General features: G+C 50.7%; 2 protein-coding genes across 2 annotated transcripts; both read left to right on the top strand.

Annotated features, from left to right (window-relative positions):
• Positions 1-3,784: 3,784 nt before the first annotated feature.
• ID1 (inhibitor of DNA binding 1) lies at positions 3,785-4,975 on the top strand. Its single transcript, XM_081149925.1, has 2 exons — positions 3,785-4,300; positions 4,542-4,975. Exons 1-2 carry the CDS (start codon positions 3,878-3,880, stop codon positions 4,581-4,583), a joined length of 465 nt encoding a protein of 154 aa, XP_081006051.1. The 5' UTR covers positions 3,785-3,877; the 3' UTR covers positions 4,584-4,975.
• Positions 4,976-5,253: 278 nt separating this feature from the next.
• On the top strand, positions 5,254-23,831 carry LOC308562336 (uncharacterized protein; the record flags this gene model as incomplete). Its single annotated transcript, XM_081148328.1, has 6 exons — positions 5,254-5,361; positions 5,631-5,657; positions 19,787-19,829; positions 20,361-20,563; positions 21,599-21,764; positions 21,957-23,831. 6 exons carry the CDS (start codon positions 5,254-5,256, stop codon positions 22,229-22,231), a joined length of 822 nt encoding a protein of 273 aa, XP_081004454.1. The 3' UTR covers positions 22,232-23,831.
• Between the last annotated feature and the right edge of the window lie 395 nt (positions 23,832-24,226).

Raw genomic sequence — 24,226 nt, 5'->3', positions numbered from 1 at the left:
AAATTAAATAAATACCTACTATGTGACCCAATCATTTCACTTCTGTTTGTCTAAGAGAAATGAAAGCATAGATTCATATAAACACTTGTACACAAGTGTTCAAAGCAGCTTTATTTGTACTAACGAAAAACTATAAATAACCCAGATGTCTCTCAAGGTAAAGACTAAACAAATTGTGTATCCATATACTACTACTAAGCGATAAAAAGGAATGAACATGGGTGAATCTCAAAATAATTGTGCTGAGTTAAAGAAACTAGGCTGAAAAAACTTCAATAAAGAGTATGTACTGCCCTAGCCGGTTTGCGAGAGCCTCGGCCCGCAGACTGAAGGGCCCGGGTTTGATTCTGGCCAAGGGCATGTACCTCGGTTGCAGGCTCGATCCCTGGCGGCCCTGATCCAGAGGCGGGCAACCAATCAGTGTGTCTCTCTCACATCAATGTTTCTCTCTCTCGCTCTCTCCCTTCCTTCCACTGTCTCTGAAAAGCAATGGAAAAAATATCCTCAGGTAAGGATTAAAAAAAAAAAGCATGTGCTGTATATATATTATATATGTATATACTGTGTGTATATACTGTACTTCATTTATATAAAATTCTAGAACATGCAAACTATAGAAAAAAACAGATAAAAGGTCACTTGGGCTCTGGGTAGAAGAGCAGGGAGGAATTACAAAGGGCAGAAGAAAACTTCTAGGGTTGATGACTATATGTTAATTTTCTTGATTGTGGCAATGGTTCATGGATATGTATATTTCTGGAGTTGTATACCTTAAATATATACAGTTTGTGTTTGTCAATTATACTTCAATAACACTGCTTAAAAAAAAAACAAAAATCCAATACCTATATGAAGATAAAAGTGAAATTCTAATTTCACAGTGTTTTCCTTCCCCTCTCCTCTTCACAGTGGTAACATTAGTAATTTGGTGTTTATCTTTTCTTTCTTCTTTCTAATATTTTTATTGAGGTGCAATTTAAATACAGTGAAATGCACAAAACTATATAACTCAATGTGTTTTGACTAATTCTTACACTGTGTAATCCACACCTCGTTATGACATGGAACATTTCCATCACTCCAGAAAGTCCTCTCACACCCCTTCCCCGGCAGCTCCCACCCTCCACTCCCAGAGGCAACCACCATTCTGATTTCTTTTATCGTACACTAGCTGTGAGTTTTAGAACTTCATCTGAGAGAAGTCACACACTATTTTGTTTGAAAATTTTCCACAGTACAGTTTCCTCTTGTTTTAAATTCATTTCCAGATACGCATGCACTTAGGGCAGTATGTTTGCTTCTTTACAAGAGGTCCTACCTTGCCCCCCAGTCTAGCACTTGCTTTCTCCAACAGCAGGACCTAGACATCTCTCAGAGCCAGCCTTCCCCTGCTGCGCGGCCAGTCCGCAGCACTGGTGTTCCTTCATCCTTTATACAGTGCCACTGTTGAAGGACATGTGGGTTATTTCAGCTTCCCCTCTTGTAAATAGCACCTCAGTGAACATTCCTGAGCAAACATCTTTTTATTTTTATTTTTAAGAATTGTCTCATTCTGTTTCTCTTTTTTAATAGTTTATTGATTTTGAGAGAGAGAGGGAGAGAGAGAGAAACATGGATGTGAGAGAGCAACATGGATCTGCTGCCTCCTGCATGCCCCCTATCGGGCGGGGATTGAGCCCACCGCCCAGCCATGTGCCCTTGAGCAGAACTGAACCGGCAACCTCCTGGTGCCTGGGATGATTCCCAGCCAACTGAGCCACACCAGCCAGGGTTGGGCAGGCATCTTTGTGCTCCTGTGTGTAGGTGTCTCTGGAATTGATACCAGCAAGAATTGCTAGGTCAATTAATAAACACTCAATAGTAAATTAATATTTCAATTTCCTCTGTTTGGTCATTGTCTTTTCAAATCTTTGGCAATTCTTCTGCTCAGCATAACGTTCTCTCCAATCACTAGAGGATTGCAAAACCAGCCTCCGGAGTTTGGAGAGCTTGCAGGGTGTCATAAGAGGAGGGAGTCCAGCTAATTAATTGATGATGTCTCTCTCCTTTGAAGCTGGTCTCCCTGATCAGTTTTCCTGGTTTCCAAATGTGGAGGCAGTGGGCTGGCTTACTGACCCCCTTCTCCAAACTTCTGCAGAAAGAGGAAACTTGCTGACACCCAGTGAATTAATTGCTGGGGGAGGGGACATAATATCACCCTCTCCAGAATTTTAGCCCTGCTAAGGCGGTGTGGCCCTGGGTAACTGTTCTCAGCCTCAGTTTCCCCGCTCTGGTCTATCTAGGGCTCTGGAGGCAGCCTGCCTGCCCTGGCGGGAAGGGCCCTTGTTATTGGCACCGCAGCCATCACCACAGTTGTGGCTCCTGGAGGCCTCTGGCCCTCAGCTTCCTCCTGTGTATGAAGAAACCAGGCAGCTCCTCTCTTCAGCGCGGCGTCAGGGGCTGCGGAAGACGAGGAAGGCACGCCCTCCAACGATGCCTGCCCGGCACGAAGTGAGGACGCGCTAAATGTGTGATTATCATCAAAATGCCAGGCAGAGAGTATGGCTCAGAGGGCCCGAGACTAAGTCCACCCAGCAGCAGAGCTGGAATCGGAGCTGGGGCCCCTCTCCCCGGGCAGTAAGGGGGGGCTGGAGGTGCGAGGCGGCGGTGCGAGCGCCTCCCGGGCGCCCGAGCGGTGGCCGGCGCGGGGACTCCAGGTGCGGGGCGGGGCGGGAAGGTGACCCCAGCCGGCGCCCGCGCCCGCCGCGCGTTCCCAGGCCTCCCGCCGGAGGTCCGCAGGTGACTGGCGGGCCGGGGAGCGCGCGGAGCCGGGTTTGCCGTCTCCATGGCGACCGCCCGCGCGGCGCCAGCCTGACAGCCCGTCCAGGTTTTATGAATGGGTGACGTCACGGGCCTGGCGTCTAACGGTCTGAGCCTCTTGTTCAGACGCTGACACAGACCAGCCCGGAGCGCGGCGGGGGGAGGGGCGGGGCGCGGGGGCCGAGCTCCGCAGCTGCCGCGCCGTGGGAGACCCCGATCCGAAGTCTTGGGGGGGGGGGGGACAGCCCAGAAAGGGAGAAAAAATTTTAAATCACTAGTTGATGTAGATTTGGGGAAACTTTTCAGGGGGCTGCAAGTTCAGGGCAGAATCAGGAGACGCAGCCCCACTCTGGGAGCCTTCCGTCTGGTTCAGGTCCCAGAGGCCCAGCCCCAGCCCCAGAGGGAGACTTTCCCAAATTAACCGTTCCCGTCCCGAGGGGCCGGGGGGGGGGGCCTCCCAGGAACCGTAACAACACTCTGGGAATTGGGAGAGGCCAGTCCCAGCGCAGTGTTAACGGAGGGCCCGCTTTAAACTTCCGCCCAAATATTCGGAAGATCAGGGTCCCAGAGGTCATCTTCCAGTAGGAGCCAAAAGCCCGGGCTCTCTGGGCAACCCAGAGCCAGCCGCTCCTTCCGCCGGGCCTCAGTCTCTCTCATCTGTAAAATGGAGCTGGAGAGGTGAGAGAATGAACCCGGGAAAGCTGGTCCTTGAAGTCTTTCTGTCGTCGGCAGTGTCGACTCAGCCTGCTCGCCTCCTGCCCGAGGCGCCCTCGCCTCACCGGCCACCCGGTCCCGCGCCTTCCCACTCCCTGGGTCCCTGAGGCTCGGGGTCCCTTTCCGCGCCCTCCAGGGTGCACTAGTCGAGCAGGAGGCGGGGCCCAGAGGCTCTCGGGGCCACGCCCCCAGGGCGCCCATTGGCTGCTTTTAAACGCCTGAGCCCGCCCCTCGGGGCGGGGGCCCGACGTCTTTATAATGACCGCGCGGTGGGCCCGGGTCGCGCTTTCTACAACCGTCCCTGCAGCGCTCGGGCTTCCTCCCGCACGCGGCTCCCGCCTCTCGCCACCCCGACGCCAGCAGCATGAAGGTCGCCAGTGGCAGCGCCGCGGCCGCCGCGGGCCCCAGCTGCGCGCTCAAGGCCGGCAGGACGGCGGGCGGCGCGGGCGAGGTGGTGCGCTGCCTGTCGGAGCAGAGCGTGGCCATCTCGCGCTGCGCCGGCGGCCCCGGGGCGCGCCTGCCCGCGCTGCTGGACGAGCCGCAGGTCAACGTGCTGCTCTACGACATGAACGGCTGCTACTCGCGCCTCAAGGAGCTGGTGCCCACCCTGCCCCAGAACCGCAAGGTGAGCAGGGTGGAGATCCTCCAGCACGTCATCGACTACATCTGGGACCTGGAGTTAGAACTGAACTCGGAATCTCAAGTCGGGACCCCCGGGGGCCGGGGGCTCCCCGCTCGCGCTCCGCTCAGCACCCTCAACGGCGAGATCAGCGCCCTGGCGGCCGAGGTGAGGTCCCAGCTGGAGCACGAGATCATTTTTCCTTCTTTCTTCAGATGGGGAAACTGAGTCCCGGAGAGGGAGGGGGGACTTGCCTTCCGTCTGCCCCACCCTTTCGGCCCCTGGCTGTGTGAGGGTTCCCAAGGACATCGGAAGGAGCGCTCCTGCCTCGCGTCTCCTGGGGCGGGGGCGTCCCGCAGCCGTGCCCCCTCCAGCCCGCCGTCTCACCTCTCCTCTCTTGGTTTCGCAGGCGGCGTGTGTTCCCGCGGACGACCGCATCTTGTGTCGCTGAAGCGCCGAGCTCCAGGGCGCGCGAGGACCGTGCTCGCCGGGCCTCCGAGCGCCTTGCCGCCGCCGGGCAGGGGCCACACTGAGGCAGCGGCCTCTGGGCTCGCGCTGGATCCAGCCCAGGGCTGGGGGACTGACAGGACAGGCCGACCTTCCCTCCACACCTATCTGCCACCAGAGACTTGGGGGAGTCCCCCCCCCCGTGTGTTTCTATTTTTTGAAAAGCAGACATTTTAAAAAATGGTCACGTTTGGTGCTTCTCAGATTTCTGAGGAAATTAATTGCTTTGTATTGTATATTACAATGATCACCGACTGAGAATATTGTTTTACAATAGTTCTGTGGGTTGTTTGTTTTTTTTCTGTTGTTGTTATTAAACAAATACTTTAGATGGTGGTAGAGTTGCAGTGTTCTTGGATGGACGGGAGGGGCCTGGGTTGGGGGGGTGGCCCCCTGGCCCTTTTCTTTGCACTAGTGCTGGGAGGTGGGGGGCTGGAAGGCCACATCTGGACTGTCACTTTCACCGACCTGAACTGAGTGTTTCCGGTGTCTTTAAAGTATTCTTTCCTTCATCCCTGGCCATTCTCCTGTTCCCTATTGTCATAAAGTTAAATCCTCTAGGGTTTCTCAAAGTGGTCATTGAGCCATCTGGGTCACCTGGGGAGATCGTTAGGATGCAGATCAACCTTGCAAGGCCCCCTCTGGCTTCAGGAGTATTGGAGCCATTTAAGTTGGAGAATCAGGCCACGGGACCCACCTGCACATTTGCCAGGATGGAGGAAGTGAGATCCAGAGGAGAGGGACTTATCCAGAGCCTCATTGTCTGAGGCAGAACTTCAATTGCCCCAATCCCCAGTAGTCCCCCAACAGGCCGCCTCACCCTGGGTCCCAGCAGGCTGCCCTGGGGCTCTAGGCTTGTCCAAGTGGGTGAGTAAGTTGGCAGGGCCAGCGTGAGCACAGCTGCAGGGCCACCTGCTCTGGGTCCGAAGTCTGCCCCCTCACCCTGGCCTGGCTATGCCAGCAGCTCACAAGAACCTCCTCTCTCCCCCAGGGCTCCTGTGTGGGCTCTGAGGAGTGGGTGAGTCAGTCCCCAGCTCCTGAGCAGGAAAAAGGTGTCATTGGCAAGGGCCTATCTGCCTGGACACGCGTGTGAGTTTGTACTCATGGGGGAGTGCATATGAGTGTCTGGGCCTGTGTGTGTGATGAGTGAACTGGCAGTTCCCCCATGGGGCTGGGTCCTCTGTTGGTGTACAGGCCTGGGGGTGTAAGCAGAAGGGCAAATGTGAGCACATGTGTTCTGCAGATAAGTGTGCAACCTCCAGCTGTTTGGGCTTGTGTGTTCTGCCTAAATGCATTGTGAGCATCTCAGCATGGGTCTGTCTTGATGGATGGGTTTGTGTGTCTGGGGGCTGCAGAACCACACTGGGTTCCTAAGTGTGTAATTGTTCTGTAGATTGGCTGGCATTTCTGGGTCTCTGCTGGTCTGGGGTGGAGGTGGGGGCTGCTGTGTTCAGGCAAACCCTTCCTGAAACGTTCAAGTACCCACTTTATTGGCAATTGTGAGGCCCTAGGGACACCAACTCCATGGACCCTACCAGGTCAGCTCCCATGTATCACACAGGGAGAAACCGAGTCTCCAAAAAGGCAAAGCACTTGTCCCAGAGAAGGTAAGACTATTAATACATTTTATTAATAAATAAAAACAATAAAATAAATAGCACCTTGTACCATGAGCCTGCCTCTAAGCTCAACCCTTTACATAGAGGATTTCATGTAGGGGCTAGCAGCAGGATTCTGATCCTAGGTTTGCAACAGAAATAGAGGTTCAGAGGGGATGAACAACAAAATAAAAAGAGTATCGCCTATTGAGCACTAACATTAAGGCAGGTACCACCCCTTGTCTAATCACCATGTTGTACATCTGAAACTAATATTGTATATCAAGTGCAACTGAAAAATTTAAAAAACCAGGTACCACCCCTTCCCCAAGCACATTAGGAACTTTATCAAAGAACACAATAATTGGAGGTAAATTAAGTCCTTTGCTACGCCCCATCAGCTCTACCCCGATGCTGTTTTACAGCATTAACTTCATAGGATTGCAGAGAAAAAACGAAGTAGCGCACTTAGCCCGTAGTGTTTGCTAGTTATAAATTATTATTAATTGTCGCCTCGCGTCCTTGGAGTGTCCTCAGAGGCACACGTGTGCACCCACTGCCTCGCGTGTGTGGGCCCCGCCCGCAAGCCCACCCACGGGGGCGGGGGCGTGTCCCGCGCACTCCTGCACCGCAGGGCCCTTCCCCCGGGGAGGACCGCTGGGGCCGCCTCCCCTCGCCCCCGCCCCGCGCGTCCCCACCGTTCAGGCACACTCCGGCTTCCACGTTTCCCTCTTTTCCCCTTTGGCCCAGGCCCAGCCCATCTGGAGGCCGGCTCGGCGGCGGCCTGGGAGCGTTTCCATCAGCTGGGCCCGAGGAATGCGGAGCTATTTAACCTGAGCATCCCCAGGTGTACGGAGGCGCCTGGCTGTCTGGGGCCCGCCGCCTTTGGCACGGCCGCGCTAGACAAACAGCGCGCCGCCCCCGCCCTGCCCCTCCGCCCGCAGCTGCAGCCGGCCTGGGAACCGCCGGGCGCTGGCGGCTTGCACAAGAGGCTCTCGGCCCGCGGGGAGGGGGAGGGAGGAGGGGGCAGAGGCCGCTGGGCTGAGAGAGAGAGTGAGTGAGTGAGTGTGTGTGTGGGGGGGGAGGGTGTGTGCATGTATGCAAACCCTGCTTCTTCCTGCCCCCGCGTGGGAAATCATTAACTCCTTAACCGATGGCGCGAGGAGAGGAGCCGGGAGGGAGCCCCCCAAGAAACACCAGGACAGCCCAGCCCCCGGCCCAGAGCTTGAGCATCGACCTAGGATCCGGGAGGTCGCGTTTGGGTTCCTCGGTCAGGGCACGTGCCGGGTTGTGGGCTCCATTCCCAGTGGGGGGCGTGCAGGAGGCAGCTCATCAATGACTCTCTCATCATTGATGTTTCTCTCTCTCTCTCTCTTGCTCTCCCTCTCTCTGAAGTCAATAAAGACATATTTGAAAAAAACAACACCAGGACAAAGTTTCTTGAACATTGGACCCTGCCTCTCTAGGGCTTTGGGCCCAAGACCTGACTTTTTAAATTTTTATTTTTTTAAAACAAACAGAACACTTAAGTGCCAGGTACTATACTTAGCTCTTTTTAAAAACTGATTTATTTAATGTGCACTTTAATAATCACAGCAGCAACAACAACAGTAACAATAGGCTAACATTTTAGTAGCAAGGCTGATAGACCACAGCCTCTGAATGAGCCTGATGTTCATCACTTCACCTGTCCAAGCCTCTGTTTTCTCACCTGGAAAATGGGCTCAGGAACTTCGTCCCCCAGGATCGACTGAACCAATGCATGTTAGAAGCTCAGCACTGGGACTGACACTTAGTGTATGCTGGTGTAAAATGGTCTGAGTCCTTCCTAAGGGGGTTGTCTCATCAGCCCTGTCAGGTGTGTGGACCCATAGCTATTCCTACTCTCCGATGAAAAAAAGAGGCATCAGAAAGGTGAGGTGTCCTACCCAAGGCCACACTGGGACATTGACTTAGAGGACTTTCCAGAAATCAGGCTGGTCCAAACCAGGCTTATGAGAGGCTTCATGTTCCCTTGGGATTACCAATTTAGCCTTTTTCATCTTATTTCCAATTGAAATCATACCTGGTCATTATATATTTTTGTTTTAAATGCATAAACTGGGAAAATCCAAGACACAACACATACCACAATTTTGGCAACCCACCATTTGTTTTGGTATTTCTCAATTTTAAAAATCTTACTAGAGCCTTAAAGATGGAAATGGCCAAGACTCAGTCTCTAAGAGGTCCTGGGTCAGGTCCTGTGTGCCCTGGTTCTGAGAGGACAGGTCACACAGCTGGGCACAGGTCTTGAACCAGGTAGAGACCAATGAAACTATGAGATATACCTGCTTCTGTCCTGCAGGCTGGGGGATCACCAGGCCCTGACCTCTGAATGCCTACCCCCCTCCATAGGATCAAGGGTGCTTCACATACAAACCCCAACCTTACACCTGCCAATCTGAGTCACCCCAGACCTCAAAGTTGGCTTAATAGGAGGGTACTCCAGGAGCCCCTCCCCCCACTTTACCTCCTGAAACTAAGGCTCCGAGGTAGAGCTTGTCTTGATGCCAGCTATTCTTGCGGAGCTTCAGAAACTGCTGGCAAGAGACGGCTCTCTGCTGTCCAGTGTCACACACAGCAAGGCTTTCCAGTGACAGGAGGGCCTGGGATCCCAGTTTGGCTGCCAGAGGGACAGGTGGTGAGTCAAGGCCAGGCCAGGGTGCGGGAGCCTCTTTCCGGGAAAGGGAAAGGAAGGGAAGAGAGGAAACCAGAAGGCCTGGAGGCTCGCAAGGGGCGGGGGCACCCTTATCTTCCCAGCACTGCCCTCGCTGGAGCTTCCTGTCTCAACTCTTGCAAAATCTTTTTCCCAGTGCTGCTCACAACAGGGGCACCCAGGGCTGGTACAGGGTTGCATCAGGGCCTTGTGCAAGGGGTGGCTGGGGGCCAGGGTAGGGGGATGGGGTGTTGGAAGGGTGGTGGCTGGGGCCAAGAGGGGACAAGGGATGGCAGATTCAGGTTCTAGGCCCTGTGTCACTTCCGACTGGTCACTTGCTGCACTGCCCTGACCCTTAGCATTCTCAGCTTTAAAACAGGTATTACAGTCACTTTTTTGAGGTTTCAGTGGCATCATTCTAATGCCATCCACTCAAGCCCCAGGCCAGGCCATTGTCATGTCTACCTGGAAAACTGTACCAGCCCCAACTGGCTCCTTCTACAAATAGTTATAAAGCTTCCTTGAGCGGGAGCTAACAATTTAAAATTTAGCCGTCTTGGAACTTATGTTCTAGCAGAAGACAGTAAATAAATATTCATATGTATGATCAGAGGTGGATTTACCCTGAAATTACTGAAGCTTAAACTTTAGGTCTTATCTGGAAAGAATCCTAGCAATGTGTTTATGGTTTTTTGGTCTGTGTTCATGTAAAATTTGCAAAATGCTGTGCCTAGATTGCAACAATCTAGACTTCAAAAACCTAGATTCTTCACTTTATATACAGAGCGGGTGCAGCAGGATCCAAGCTTGAAGGCAAGGCTGCGGGAGGCGCAGCAGAGTCCTGGCTCCGGCTGCTGCTCAGTTCCTCAGCGTGGGACTCGGATCTTTAGGCGGCCGGGGGAGGTGGGTGGACCAGGGAGCCGCGGAGCTCGCGAGCGCACCAGCAAACCGCGCCACGCCCACTCTGGCCTTCCTCCGGGCGCTGGCGCCCCCTCCTGGGAAGATTCGGAAGTGCGCTGGCGCGCGAGAGAAGTGAGGCCTGGTCCCCGCGCAGACGAACACTGGTGCCTTGTCGGCCTCTAGCGGAATATTTGGGAACTGCACCCAGATATGAACTCCCTGGGAGAGTGTTTTCTCTTTGGTATGTGTGTTTATGTGCATGTACACAGCAGGCGACGAATTCGGACACCCCCACCCTCAGCTTGGCTCTGATGAGTGCCTTAACTACTCTTGCCCCCACTCGCCCGTCCTTTCTTCTTTCTTGGACAGCCCCCCTCGAAGAAACCATTACATCATCCATAAGGAAGATCTTGGCCAAATTCTTGAATTTTTTTTCAACTTGTGAAATATATACATAGAGAGAGTAGATATTACTAATGTATACAATTTAAAGGTAATAATAAAATGAACATTTAAGCATCAGCCATCCTGCTTAAGGAATAGAATATTACTTCTTTTGAAGCCCCATGTACCCCTCTGGATGTCCTTGAAAGATGTCCCCACTATTCAACTTTGTGTCAATCAATAGCGTGTTCTTTTTTTGTCTTTTCCACGTATGTACCAGTATGTATCCCTAAGTACATTATTGCTTAATTTTACCTGGTTTTGCCTTTTACAGAAATAGAATCATACTGTGTATAATTTTCTGTCTCTTGCTTTTCTCATGCAATATGAATTACATAAAAAACATCTATATTGATGTGTGTAGCCTTAGTTCACTCATTTCCACTGCTGTATAGTATTCCACAATGTAATTTATTTACCCAACCTCCTACTGATGGAGTTTGGGTTGTTTTATGGCTTTTTCTATTATCAACGGTGCTGCTCTGAATGTCATACATGTTTCTTGGTGAACATGTCTGAGGAGGAATGTGACACTGCATCACAGGGCATGTACAGTTTCAATGCTACTAGGTTGGACTGGAGTCTATTTTGATTAAATTGAAGAGTCAGAGCTGGGGGCTCCCTTACATACCACTTAACCCAACACACTCATTGTAGAGATAAGAAAAGGAAAACCCAGACAGGTTAAGTGACTTGTCCAGAGTCCCTCAGCCTTGGCCTCCTGGGCTGAGGTCATAGCCTAGAAAGTAGTCTTGGGGGTGGGAAATGAGAACATACAGTATTCTCTTCCCATTTTGAGAATTAACAAGACTATTTTACCTTTAAAATTGCCTTCAAGGCTGGTTTTAGAATTTTGGACTAGGTAGAAATACAAAAAGCAACCACTTAAGGAAAAACTCAGGAAAGTAAATAATAGAGAGCAGATTGGGATGAAAAGTCAAATTTGAAAAACAACCAGTGTAACAGTGGGGAGGTTCCTGGTAAACTTTCTTCCTGTATCTTCTCACTTTGACCCTGAACTAGGAGACTGCACAGTTGACATGGCAGCAAAAACTCCAATAGAGCCCGGCCGGTGTGGCTCAATGGTTGAGCATCGACCTATGATCCAGGAGATGGCAGTTAGATTCCCAGTCAGGGCACATTCTGGGGGTGTGCAGGGGGCAGCCAATCAATGACTCATCTTTGATGTTTCTCTCTCTCTCTCTCTCCCTCTCCCCCTCTCTCTGAAATCAATAAAGATATATTAAAAAACAAACAAACAACAACAACAAACTCCAATAGAAAAGCCTAACATTCTGGCCAGAAAACCAGGAAAAGGGGCCCCATGAGCTGGAGAGTGTGAGGAGAAGCCTTGTTGTTTTATTTGACCTCTGCTCTCACCTGGCCCTGCCCGGGGAGGCCTGGCTGTGCTCCAGTTCCCAATCCTGCTGAGAGAAAAGGTCCAGGAGACAACCCACCCCCTCTAAGGAAGAGAACATGGGAAAGGGGCTCACACAGCACCAACAGTGTGAGAATCCCCTAACCTTTTTCTCTCTCTTCTCTTGCTGCTTTGCACGGAGGCAGGCCCATGGTGAGGAATTGTGAGACAGTGCTGGCAGTTAAAACTCTGAGAGGACGTCATATTCTGACCAGAGGACCAGGAAAAGGGGCCCTTGGGAGCCAGAGAATGCGGAGAAAATCCTGGAAAGGAGAGAGTGGGTAAAGGGAGCTCTCTAATCCTGTGTATGAACCAACACAAGTCCTGGACTCATCCCCAAGCTGTGCCTGGGTGGAACACACCCCAAGAAGGATGACAAAGGCTTTGAAAAGTATTGAACCACCACATAAACCACTGGCTCAGTCCAAGACTAACCCCAGCACCAGGCAGACCCAAACGGCATAGCAAAACTTTGAAAATAAAATGGAATTAGAATCACTGCCCACAGAAAGTGACATAGAACATGCAGCCTGAACCTACCCAGGTTTGCCTGCTATTTAAAAAAAAAAAAATTCTACAGAGCCTTTTAATAGTACCCAGAATCTCACAAGATAATATTTAAAATACCCAGGCTACAGCCTGGCTGGTGTTGCTCAGTGGTTGAGCGTCGACCCATGAACCAAGAGGTTACCAGTTTGATTCCCGGTTGGGGCACATGCTCGATTTGTGGGCACAATCCCCAGTAGGAGACATGAAGGGGGCAGCCGATCCATGTTGATGTTTCTCTCTCATCAGTGTTTTTATCTCTCTATCCCTCTCCCTCTCTCTCTAAAATAAATAAAAACATATTTTTAAAAAATATCCAGGATACAATGCAAAGTTACTCAGTAAGGAACCTCCAACCAATTCTCAAAGGAAAATCAATAGATGTCAGCCACAAAAAGATGCAGATGTTGGAATTATCAAAGACTTCAAACCAGCTGCTATATCCATCCTCCATGAAGGGAAGATAAACGCTTTAGAAATTAATGGAAAAACAGACATTCTGAGAAGACAAGTACAAATTATTTTTAAAAAGAACCAATAAAATGGGGAGGTGTTTGTCAAAAGGTACAAAGTCTCAGTAATACAAGACAAATAAGTTCTGGAGATGAACTGTAAAACAGAGGCCTAGAGTTAATATTGTATTGTATACTTAAAAGCTTGCTGAGAGGGTAGATGTTATGTAAGTGCTCTTACCACAAACGGGAAATCAATATTAAAAGCAGGATGGGGCGGGGGAAACTTTTGAAGGTGATGGATAAAGTTATGGCCTTGATTGTGGTGAGGGTTTCATGAGTGTATACTTATTTTCAAACTCATCAAGATACATGCAATAAATATTTACTGCTTTTTGTATGTCAATTGTACCTTAATAAAATGACTTTTTTTAAAAAACACTGAGTTATATATATTAAGAAAAAAAAGAGCCAAGTGACTAGATGAACTTTTTAAAAGAACTATAATAACTCAGATCTTAAAAAATCGCTGGATGGTTTCAGTCTCAGAGGGCAGGAGACAAAGGAAAGACTCAGTGAACCTGAACCTAGATCAATAGAAGTGATCCAGCCTAAAGAACAGAGAGCAAAAATACTTTTCAAATTGAACAGAGACTTAGGGACATATGGGACAATATCAAGTATTTAATATTCATGTCAGAGGAGTTCCTTATTGGTGCAGAAAAAATTTTTTTAATGATGGCAGAAATTTCCCCAAATTTGGTGAAAAACATAAATTTACAAATTTAATAAGCTCAGAGAACTCCAAACAGGATAAACTAAGAAACAACCATACTCAGACACCTCAAAATCAAACTTCTAAAACCAACAATAAGGCAAAAATTTTTGAAAGCAGCCAGAAAAAAAACAAAACACTTTATAAATAGGGGAACAATCATTCCAATGGCTGCAGATTTCTCATCAGAAACCATGGGGGCCTGACAATGGTGGAACAACATCTTTAAAGTGATGAAAGGAAAAGAACGGTCAACCCAGAATTCTACATCTAGCAAAAATATCCTTCAGGAATTCAAACACAATAAAGACACCATCAGTGAAGGAAACTAAGAATTTATCATGTGAGCCTGCTCTAAAGGAATGCTAAAGGAAGTTCTTTAGGCTAATGGAGTATTATCCCAGAAAGAAATTTGGAACTTTAGAAATAAAAAAGGCAACAAAAAGATAAATACATGAGTAAATATAATAGGTTATATTTATCCTATCAAGTTCTGTAAAACACATATACCTTGAAAACAAAGATCATAACATTTCCTGGGGTATTTCAATGAATGTAGATGTAATAAATATGGCAACTATAACATAAAGAGGAGAAGGTAAAGGCATCTGTAGGTTTGTAAAGCTTCTGTGTTTTACTTGAAGTGGTAAATTATTAACACTAAATAGATTATAAAAAGTAAAGCATGTAGAGGAACAACAAGATGGCGGCGTAGGTAACAGCAGCACCCGCTGCCTCCCGCAACCACATCAAAATTACAACTAAAATACAGAACCACCATCACTCTGAGCCTCCGGAGATCTGGCTGAACAGAAGCCCCACAACCAGCATACTGAAGAAGCACCGAGACCGGTAGGAGTGGGCAGATCAGAGCTGAATCCCGGAGACGTGCCGCGGGCCCACACACGGGGCGGCGGTTGAAACCTGGGAGGGAATCTCGGCGGCGGAGGTTTCCCAGAGGAGGGAGGGGGTCCCAGCCCCACAGCAGGCCCCCAGCCCAGGCCGGGAAGAGACGTCCCCACAACTCCGGGCTGTGAAGCCAGCAGGGACGGTCCCTGAGGGTCACAGAGGCTGTGGGAGCCCCAGCAGCTCCTCTCAAAGGGCCCGCACACAGACCCACCCGGACGCTCCCTCTGGGCCCAGCGCCGGGCAGCAGCCTGAAAGGACCTGGGCCACTCGGGGAGGAACTAACCTGCCTGAAGTCGGGGCGAGAGGTGGAGGGGCGGCTTCCTCCCAGGCAGAAGAGCTGGCAGAGGCTGTTGCTCCTTTGGTGAGTCCTCCCCACACAGCCGGCAGGCAGGAGCCATATTTGAATCGCCAGCACCTGACTCACACCTTTGGCCCCGCCCTGTGATCCTGGAGGCCCCGCCCCTCCCCACCTGCAGCTCATCCAGGCCATTTCTAGGGGCATTTCTATGCAAGTGGCCTCTCAAGCCTCATGCTTAGGATTTCCTAAAATCTCTCAAACAAGCAGCAGCGGGCCCCAGACAGCTTGATAAGTGGCCCCAGGCCTGGCACTAGCGGCAGCTGCATTGGCTCATAGCTTGGCCTCTCCTGGACACCTCCAAGCCCAGCAGAAGTAGCAGCCAGCTACAGTTTGCTGAGTAGCTCATGCTGGGTGGCCCTGGGCAAGGCACTGGCACAGGCTGACTTTGCACCTCCTGGGGGGCCCCAGAGACAGTGCACCTGGTGGTCAGACTCAATCATGCTGGATTACAACCCTGCCACATCCAAGAGTGACACTCAAGGGGTGCACTTGGTGAACACCAAAGCTCCACTGAAGTAAATCCTGATCCATAAGGGTGTCTCCAGCACAGCAGCTCTCTCTGGCTGTAGTTGCAGCTGGTCCTCACAGCTGATTGGCCTGGAGGTCAGTTCCTCCCAGGGACACCAACAGCAACCAAGGCTCAACTACAAGAGGACAGTGCACACAGCCCACACAGGGGAGCACCTAGAAGGCCCAGCTCAGGTGACTGGGGAGGCTGAGCCACTGGACCCTACAGGACACCTACTACACAAAGCCACTCTACAGATTCCAGGAGACATAGCAGCTCTACCTACTACATAGAAACAAACACCTGAAAGCAGCCAAAATGTGGAGGCAAAGAAAGATGTCACAAAGGAAAGAACAGAAGAAATCTCTAGAAGAGGAACTAAATGAAATAGATCCAAGCAAGCTAACAGATAGAGAGTTCAGAATTTTGGTTATAAGGATGTTTAAGGAGACTGTTAGGGAAATAACTGAGAAAATTGATAACATAATAAAGTACCAATTTGAAATGAAGGCTACAGGAACTGAAATGAAGAATAATTTACAGGGAATCAACAGCAGAGTAGAGGACGCTGAGAATCAAATCAGCAATTTGGAACATGAGGAAACAAAAAACACCCAACCAGAAGAGCAAAAAGAAAAAAGAATCCAGAAATATGAAAATAGTATAAGGAGCCTCTGGGACAACTTTAAGAGGCCCAGCATTCATATTATTGGGGTGCCAGAGAGGCAGAAAGAGACCAAGGAATTGAAAACCTATTTGAAAAAATAATTACAGAAAACTTCCCCTACCTGGGGAAAGAAATAGACTTACAAGTCCAGGAAGCACAGAGGGTCCCAAACAAGAGGAACCCAAAGAGGCCCACAGCAAGACACATCATAAGTAAAATGCCAAAGGTTAAAGACAAAGAGAGAATCTTAAAAGCAGCAAGAGAGAAGCAGTTAGTTACCTACAAGGGAGCACCCATACAACTGTCAGCAGATTTCTCAACAGAAATTTTGCAGGCCAGAAGGGAGTGGCAAGAAATATTCAAAGTGATGAAAAACATGGAACTACAATCAAGATTGCTCTACCCAGCAAAGCTATCATTTAGAATTGAAGGTCAAATAAAGAGCTTCTCAGACAAGGAAAAGCTAAAGGAGTTCATCACCACCAAACCGGCACTACAGGAAAAGTTGAAGGGTCTTCTTTAAGAAGAAGCTAATGAACAGAAGAATCTGACGAACTAAATAGATCCAGAGACATTGACACATGTAACAGACAATCATATTTCAGAGGAAAGAGGGAAGGGGGGTGGAGGGTAGGAAGAGATTAACCAAAGAAGTTATATGTATAACCCATGGACACAGTTAATAACAGGGTGAAGGCCTAGGAAGGGGGTGGGAGGAAAGTGGAGGGGATCAATTGGGGGAGGGGGAAATGGTATACCTGTAATACTCTCAACAATAAAGATACATTTAAAACGTAAAAAAAAAGTAAAGCACGTATGTTATAATCCCCAAGGAAACCACAGGCCCTAGAGAAAATTAATACCAAGATATATATAAAGAAAGCCAATAAATAAGCTAAAATGGAATACTAAGAATAATCCAAAGGAAGGCAGGAAAGAAAGATCGGGGACAGAGGAGGTAATTTTAAAAAATAATAAAATAGTAGACCTACTAAATTTTCTCTAATCAAAAGTTATATAAATGTACTAATTATTACATAAATGCATGAATTAAAGGACAGCAATTGCAGTATTAAAGTAAAAAAAAAAAGACACAATGATATTCTGCCTATGGGAAGCTCACTTTAAATACAATTTTATAGGTAGATTAAAAGAAAGATGGACAAAGATACACCATGGAACCACTAATCAAAATAAAGTTGGAGTGGCTCTATTAATAATAAGACAAAGTAGAATTCAGAATAAGAAAAATAACCAAGGATAAAGGACATTATATAATGATTAAAGGGTTAATTCACCAAGAAGACGTGATAATCTTGTTCATATGTGCTTATCAACAAAGCTCCTAAATATATAAAGCAAAAACTGACAGATCGGAAAGGAGACACAAAGTCACAATTATACTTGTGGATGTCAATGCCCCATTTTCAGTAACTGAAAAAATAGAAATTCAGCAAGGATATGAAAGACCCGAACAGCACTGTTAATCAACTTGACCTAACAGACATCTATAGAAAACTCTGCCTAACAGTAGAACAGAACACATTCTTTTCAAGTGTACATGGAACATTCACCAAACAGACCAACTAAACATTGAACAAATGTTGATAATCTAAATGATATAAAGGATGTTCTTTGATCATAGTGGAATTACATTAGAAATTAAGAACTGAAAGATATCTGGAAAACCCCCAAATACTTGGAAACTAAACATCATGTCTAAATAACCCATGGGTCAGAGAAGAAGTCTCAAGAGAAATTAGAAAACATTTTGAACTGAGTTTAAGTGAAAATACAACACATCAAAATGGAGAGACACGGCTAAAACAGAGCTAAGAGTGAATTTTATACAATTAAATGCTTATTGGAAAAGAAGACATGTTTCAAATCAATAATATAGGGTTCTACCTTCTGAAACAAGGAAAAGCAAAAACAGATGAAGCCCAAACCAGGAAGAAAGAAATAAGGAGCAGAAGTCAATGATATGGACACAGAAAAACAACGAACCCAAAAGCTCATTCTTTGAAGACATCAGTATGACCGGTCTCCTTAAAAAAAGGGGAGAAAGTTGGACACAAGCATTCACAGAGGGAAGACAATGTTAAGAGACACAGGAAGAAGACAGACATTTATAAGCCAAGGAGAGAGGCCTGGAATGGATCCTTTCCTCACAGCCCCCAGAAGGAGCCAGACCTGTAGACACCTTGATTTTGAACTTCTAACTTCCAGAACTGTGAGACAATACACTTCTGTTGTTTAAGCCACCCAGGCTGTGGTATTTTGTTAAAGCAGCCCTAGCAAACTAATATAACTAATAAATGAATTTAGGAGGGTCTTAGAATATAAGGTCAATACATAAAAATAAATTGTTTTTATATAATAGCAATGAACATCTGGAAACCGAGATTTATTAAAGTACTATTTACAATAGCACCAATAAAATTTAAATAGTGAGGTATCAATCTAATAGCCTGTCTTAGTTCGTTTGGACTACTATAACAAAACACCATAAGTTAAATGACTTATAAACAACAGAAATTTATTTGTCGAAGTTCTGGAGGCTGGAGGTTCAAGATCAAGGTGCTGGAAGACTCCGTATCTCCCTGGTTTGTAGACAGCCCCATCTTCTCATTGTAACCCACATGGCAGAAGGGATGAGGGAACTCTCTGAGGTCTCTTTTTTATAAGGGTCCCAATCCCATTCATGAGGGCTCCACACTCAACCTAAGCACCTCCCAGAAGCCCCACCTCCTAATACATCACCTTGGGGATGAGGTTCAGCGTATGAATTTTGAGGGGACACAGACATTCAGTCCATTGCACAGCCAGATCCCCCTTCATCCGAGTCTGGAAGTGGAGGGACCTGAGTGAATAGCCTTGGTGTGTAGAGCATGCAGGCCAGGAAGGCTGTGAATTTCCGTGTGTGTAATTTTGGAAAATGGAAAGTGCTGGGAAGAAAACAAATCTAGACTGATTAGGGAGGGCACTGTCCCTAGGGGTCAGGGAAAGTCTTTCTGAGGAGATGATATTTGAGCTGAAATTTGAAGGACAGTGGTGAGGTCTGGGTGTCAATACCAAGCACCCTCTTTCTTGCCCAAGTTCTGAAACAACTGAGTCAAATGAGGAGTCAGGTATATTGAGATCAAAATAGCATTTGATTGCTGTTCCAGTTACTATTGCTGCACAACAAATTACCTGAAATCTTAGCATATAAAACAGCAGACTGATGCTGAGGATTCTGTGGGTCAGGAATTCAGAAAGGGCACAGCAGGGATGACTTGTCTCTGCTCCACGAGGTCTGGGTCCCCAGCTGGGAAGACTTGATGGCCAAGGGGGACTTGATGGCTAATGGCTGGGATCATCTGGAGATGTACATGTCTAGAAGTTGAGGCTGGCTGTAGACCTGCACCTCAGCGGGGCTGGCATCCAGGCAGAACACCTACATATGACCTCTCCATGTGTTTGGCTTCCTCTAAGCATGGTGACTGGGTTCTAAGAATGTCCCAAGAGAATGTATAGCACTTTTATGGTCTAGCTTAGGCGGTTACATAGCATCACCCTCATCATGTTCTAATTGGTCTAGATTTATTTTCTTCCCAGCAAAGGTACATCAAGGTTCTAGTGGGGTCATAGATCCCACCCCCGCCCACCCCCACCCCCATGGCAGGAAGGAGTGTCAAGGTCACATTGTAAGAAGAGCCTGTGGAATTGGAGATATTGTTGAGCCCACAATTACAGATAAATTTCCGAAATTCACATCAGGGGGAGATAGCCCCAGGTTCAAGAGCTGTCCTAGAGAAGGGCCCCCACCTATGGGCTTGGCTAGGGTCCCTCAACACCTTCCCTGTGCTCTCCTGATTTGGTCTGTGGCACAGAAAGTCCTGGAAGACCTGGGGCAGAAGCTGCAGACCCTTCCAGGTTAGTGAGGAGCCCTGGAGGTTATCTGGAAGGACCAATGCCCACCCCAGAGCTGACTTGACCCCTGCGCTGCCAGGACCCCACCGCTTCAGCCCTTTGCGAAGTTGGACTGGAGAAGAGCATTGGATTTGCAGGAGAGAGAAGGGGAACCCGCGGGCTGTGACCCTGGAGGTCGCGGTTGGATTCCGGGTCAGGGCACAGCCCTGTTAGATCCCCAGTAGGGGGCGTGCAGGAGGCGGCGGTCAGTGACTCACCATCGATGTTTCTCTCTTCCTTCCTCTCTGAAATCAATAAGAACATATTTTTAAAAAATGAATGAGCATTTCTATTTTTTTTAACAAAAGAGAGACGGGAAACCGAGGCCGTGGGGGAGGCCGAGGCGTGGGGGCGGCGGTGGGGGCGAAGCCAGGAGAGGAAACGCTGGGAAGAGACCCGCAGACGTGGGTCTCCGGCCGGCGCCGCCGCTCTGACTCCTGGGGTCGTGGGCTCGTCCTTTGTACACGTCTGCCCGGCTGAGGGGGTGGTGACAAGGACCCGGCGCGGGACTGGGCGAGCTCTCACCCTCACCGCCCTCCGGCGCGTGGCGAGTCCGGGTACCCGCCGGGCCGCTCCGCCCCGCGCCCTCCCCGCGGTCAGAGCGTGAGGGCCGCCGGCCTGGGGGCGCCTTCGCCTCCTCCGCCACGAAGGGCGCCTTCTGCCGGGGGACGCCCGCCGGCACCCCGACCGACCTCGCGGTGAGCGCGGATCCTGAGCGGGGTCGAGGGGCGGGGCCGGGCGACGGGCCGGGAGGGGCCGCGGGACGGGTTGGGGGTCCGGAGCCCGCGCCGCCAGAGGAGACCCGCCCCGCGGAACCTCGGGGGCGGGTCTGCGGCCGGGGGTCTCGAGTGACTGACAGGGCGGGCGCGGCCGAGGGCAGCGGGGGCGGGGCTCGCGGGGAGGAAAGGCGGTCGCCGTGCGGGGGCGGGGGCGGGACCGGGCTGACCGGAAGAGCAAGGCTGGGGCCAGAGCGAGGGGTGGCGAGGCCCGCCAAGGCAGGGCCCGGGTGACCGGCCGGGCAAGGGGCGGGCGGGGCCGGGCGAGGGAGGAGAACCCTTCAGGGAGGGGCGGGGCCTCGGGTACCCGGCGGGACGGGGGGGGGCTGGAGCTGGGGGCGCGGGACCGACGGGCGAGCCCCGCGGGGAGGGGGCACAGCGACTGTCCGGGGGCCGCAAAGGGATGACTGGGCACTCGAGGCCGGGACGGGAAGGAGGCGACGCGGCGTGTGTACGATGGACGGGAGTGACCAGGAGGGTGGCAGGACCTCGAATAAGGACCCCCTGTGGGTGGGACGAGAGACAGCTTGGGGGCGGAGTTAAGGGCCCTGAATGACAGCCGGTGGGCTCGGCTCCAAACAAAGCCCTGGCAGCGCAGCAAGGAATTCCCCTTCTGGCCGGACACCTCGGGCTTCGCGCATTTAGTGCCCTAGGTGAGGGCAGGGTCGCCGTTGCTGCCCGGGCTGCCACGAGCCGTACCCTCCTTTAGCCTCGTCCCCCCCTCCGAGGGCGTCTGTCCTGGCGCCAGGGCGATGCAGAGACATCAGACCCGCCCGAAGGCTTCTATCTTCCAGGCCCCCGTCCAGTCCGGCCCCAGCGATATCCAGCCCAGGGCGTCCGCCTGCCCGAGACCGCGCTACGGGGTCGTTCCCAGGGTCGGGAAGCCCGCCGTTAGAGGTTGTCCCCGTGGCAGCCCTGGTTCGGCGTCTGGTTCTGACCCGGCCCGCCTGTCCACAGCTGCAGAAGCGCTTTCTGAACGGGAACTGGGCCCTGGAGCTACGGATCTTCGCGCGAGGTTCCTCGGACCTGCGCTGCTGCCTGGGCGCCCTCGTGCGGCCGCTGCGGAGTCACAGCGCACCCGGACGAGAGCGTCCGCTAGTGAGCCGGGTAGGCCTCGGGCCAGGTGCTGACCACGCCCCCGCTCACAGGCCCCGCCCTCCGCCCAACTGGCCCCACCCCTTTCCCCACTGCGTCCTGGCCCCGCCCTTACACTGCAGTCCCCGCCCCAAGGATAAGCCTCGCCCACTCCTGCCTTTCCCTGCCCCTCTATCCCTGATTGACACCCCTTCATCTCTGGCCCCGCCCCTGCACTTAGCGGCCCGGCTCCTCCAGTCCCAGACCTCCTCCAGCGGCTGGGGACAGAGGTTCGCGACGCTTCGTCCATCACCTCTTCCTACTTTCGCCTTCGGATCCTGCAGGAGGTCTAGGTCCTTCTTAGGTATCCCCTCTGGGCTGAGGGGCCCGAGTGAATCCTGCGTGAAGCCTGAATTGGGGGGGAGGGAGGAGTCGTGCCGGCAGGATGCCGAGGCCTTGGCTGAGGTCTTTATGTCTGGGCAGAATCTCGGGGGCTCCCTGGATCTGATCAAGTGAGTGAGAGCTGGAGGGTCGCAGCGGCAGGGCCAGAGGGAGAGGGACGGATTCCTCTCACATACTGTCCCTGCTTTTTCCGCAATGTCAGCCTCATTTGCATCCCCTGCAGCCTCAGCCGGAGCCGTGAGTGGCCTGTAATGGCCCAGTCAGAGCCCCTCCCCTCTATGCCCAACAAGATTTCCAGGGAAGACTCCTGTTTCTGGCCCCAGAACCCCTGAGATACCTGCCTTAAGGGAGAGTCTGACAATTCCCAGGTCTAGGACCTCCAGACGGTGCTCCACATCGCCCCACAAGTGGTTGTTCTGCCCTGTATCAACTTTGAGCCACCCGGGGCCTGCCTCTATCCCATCCCCCTCAGCCCTGGGGGCCAGCTTCCCCAACAGCTGTTCCTTATCACAGCATTGCCCCACATCTGTGGCCTGGAGGGCCTGTGGTTCCCACAGAGGCAAGGCTGGGAAAAGGCAGGGCAGAACAGAGGTTCTCCACCCCCAAATGCCTTCCCTTGGGAGGCCCACTGAGGGATGGGGAGACTGAGGCCCAGAAATGGCGCTATTTGGCCACCAGCTCCTCAGCAGTAGAGCCTACATATACATCAACCACTCACTCCAGGGCAGTCAGCACCCACCTGTCCTTGGAAAACTCAGACAAGACTCAAGGGGTGCTCTCCCCAGGTTCCCTGAAGAAGAGCCTTCCCTCATACTCTTCAGGACACCCTGGTCAGCATCCAAGAAGCAAGGTGGTTGGCTCTCTCAGGGGTCTCTCAAATCTGGAATTTCCTTAGTCATGCAGAACGGGGGGGGGGGGGGGGGGGAGCAGATTCCAGGAGTAACCCTGGCTAGTCCTGGGAGCTGGGGGTCTTTTGGAGATTCAGGAAACTCCTACACTGCCTTCTCACAGCTTTGTGCCTGTTACTGCTAACAGGCACATACTGTTACTCCAGAATGAAGGTGGCATCCATCCTACCCACTCTGGTTTCTCTATCACCTTCCCTTGAGTCCCTGTTTTAGGCTCATCTGCCCCCTGCGGACTAAGCCTCTATCTCCAGACACTGGCTGGAGTGGGTCCCTATGGCCTCACTGGGCTACAAAAACCCTGAAGGATGGGTGGGCGATGGGCACACCTCATGGGCCCAGAGCTTTGAGACCTAGAAATCTCTGGTCCCAGGTCACAGCAGTGACCCACAGCTTTCACCCATCAGTCCATGGTCAGTATTCTAACAAACCCAGACCACATTTACTGAACTCATGCTCTGTTCCATTTAACCACATCACTCCCCTACTTACCTTTGGTGACCTTCTTTCTTTAAAATAAAATCTAAGACCCATTCCATGGCCTGTGAGGCCCTGCTCTGTGGTCCAACCCCACTTCTACTCTCCCCTTAGCCCAGTACGTGCTGGCCAAGATCGCCTTTCTCTGTTCTTTGAATACACCTGTGTTTTTCTGCTTCTGGGCCTTTGCACAGGCCTTTTTCTCTGCTTGGAACTGGGTTGGAAGCCCTATAAGGGGAGAGATTGTGCTTGGTTTTGTTTGGCCCTATATCTTAGACCGGTAAACAATAGATACTCAATAAGTGCCAGCTGTAATATGTCTTAATAAACAATTATTGAATAAATGTGTTTGATGTTTTTCTATTGACTTAATCTTTATAATAGTCTTGTGAGGTAGAAACTATCATTAAATCCTTTTATAGAAAAGAAAACAGGAACTCAGAGAGGTTAGGCCACATGTTGAAGGCCACACAGCTATGATTTGAACCTCAGAGGGAGGCTTTTTTCACCTCTCATTGGGTATGGGGGTGTGGGAGTGAAGTAGTACACCACATGCCAGTTCCAGATTCTAGGTAATTGTGGGCTTCCTGGAGCAGGAGGCATTGGGTCTGGGTTGAAAAGTTGGAATTAAACTTGGGTCGGCAAAGGCCCTAAGAGAGCATTTCAGGTGGAAGGAACAGCAGTGAGCAAAGGTGTGGAGGCAGGAAGATCCAGCTCCTGGGTCCAT

This window comes from Miniopterus schreibersii, assembly GCF_964146895.1.
Source record: "Miniopterus schreibersii genome assembly, chromosome: 10".
NCBI lineage: Eukaryota > Metazoa > Chordata > Mammalia > Chiroptera > Miniopteridae > Miniopterus > Miniopterus schreibersii.
Note: the sequence above shows the minus strand (reverse complement) of the source record. Positions and strands in the feature narration are given on the sequence as shown.

What these genes read in the sequence shown, in the direction of transcription:
- ID1 (XM_081149925.1), top strand. Translation starts at nt 3,878, where the DNA reads ATGAAGGTCGCCAGTGGCAGCGCCGCGGCCGCCGCGGGCCCCAGCTGC. An exon ending in TCAGCGCCCTGGCGGCCGAG is followed by an intron (nt 4,301 to 4,541) that starts GTGAGGTCCCAG and finishes TTGGTTTCGCAG; the next exon opens with GCGGCGTGTGTTCCCGCGGA.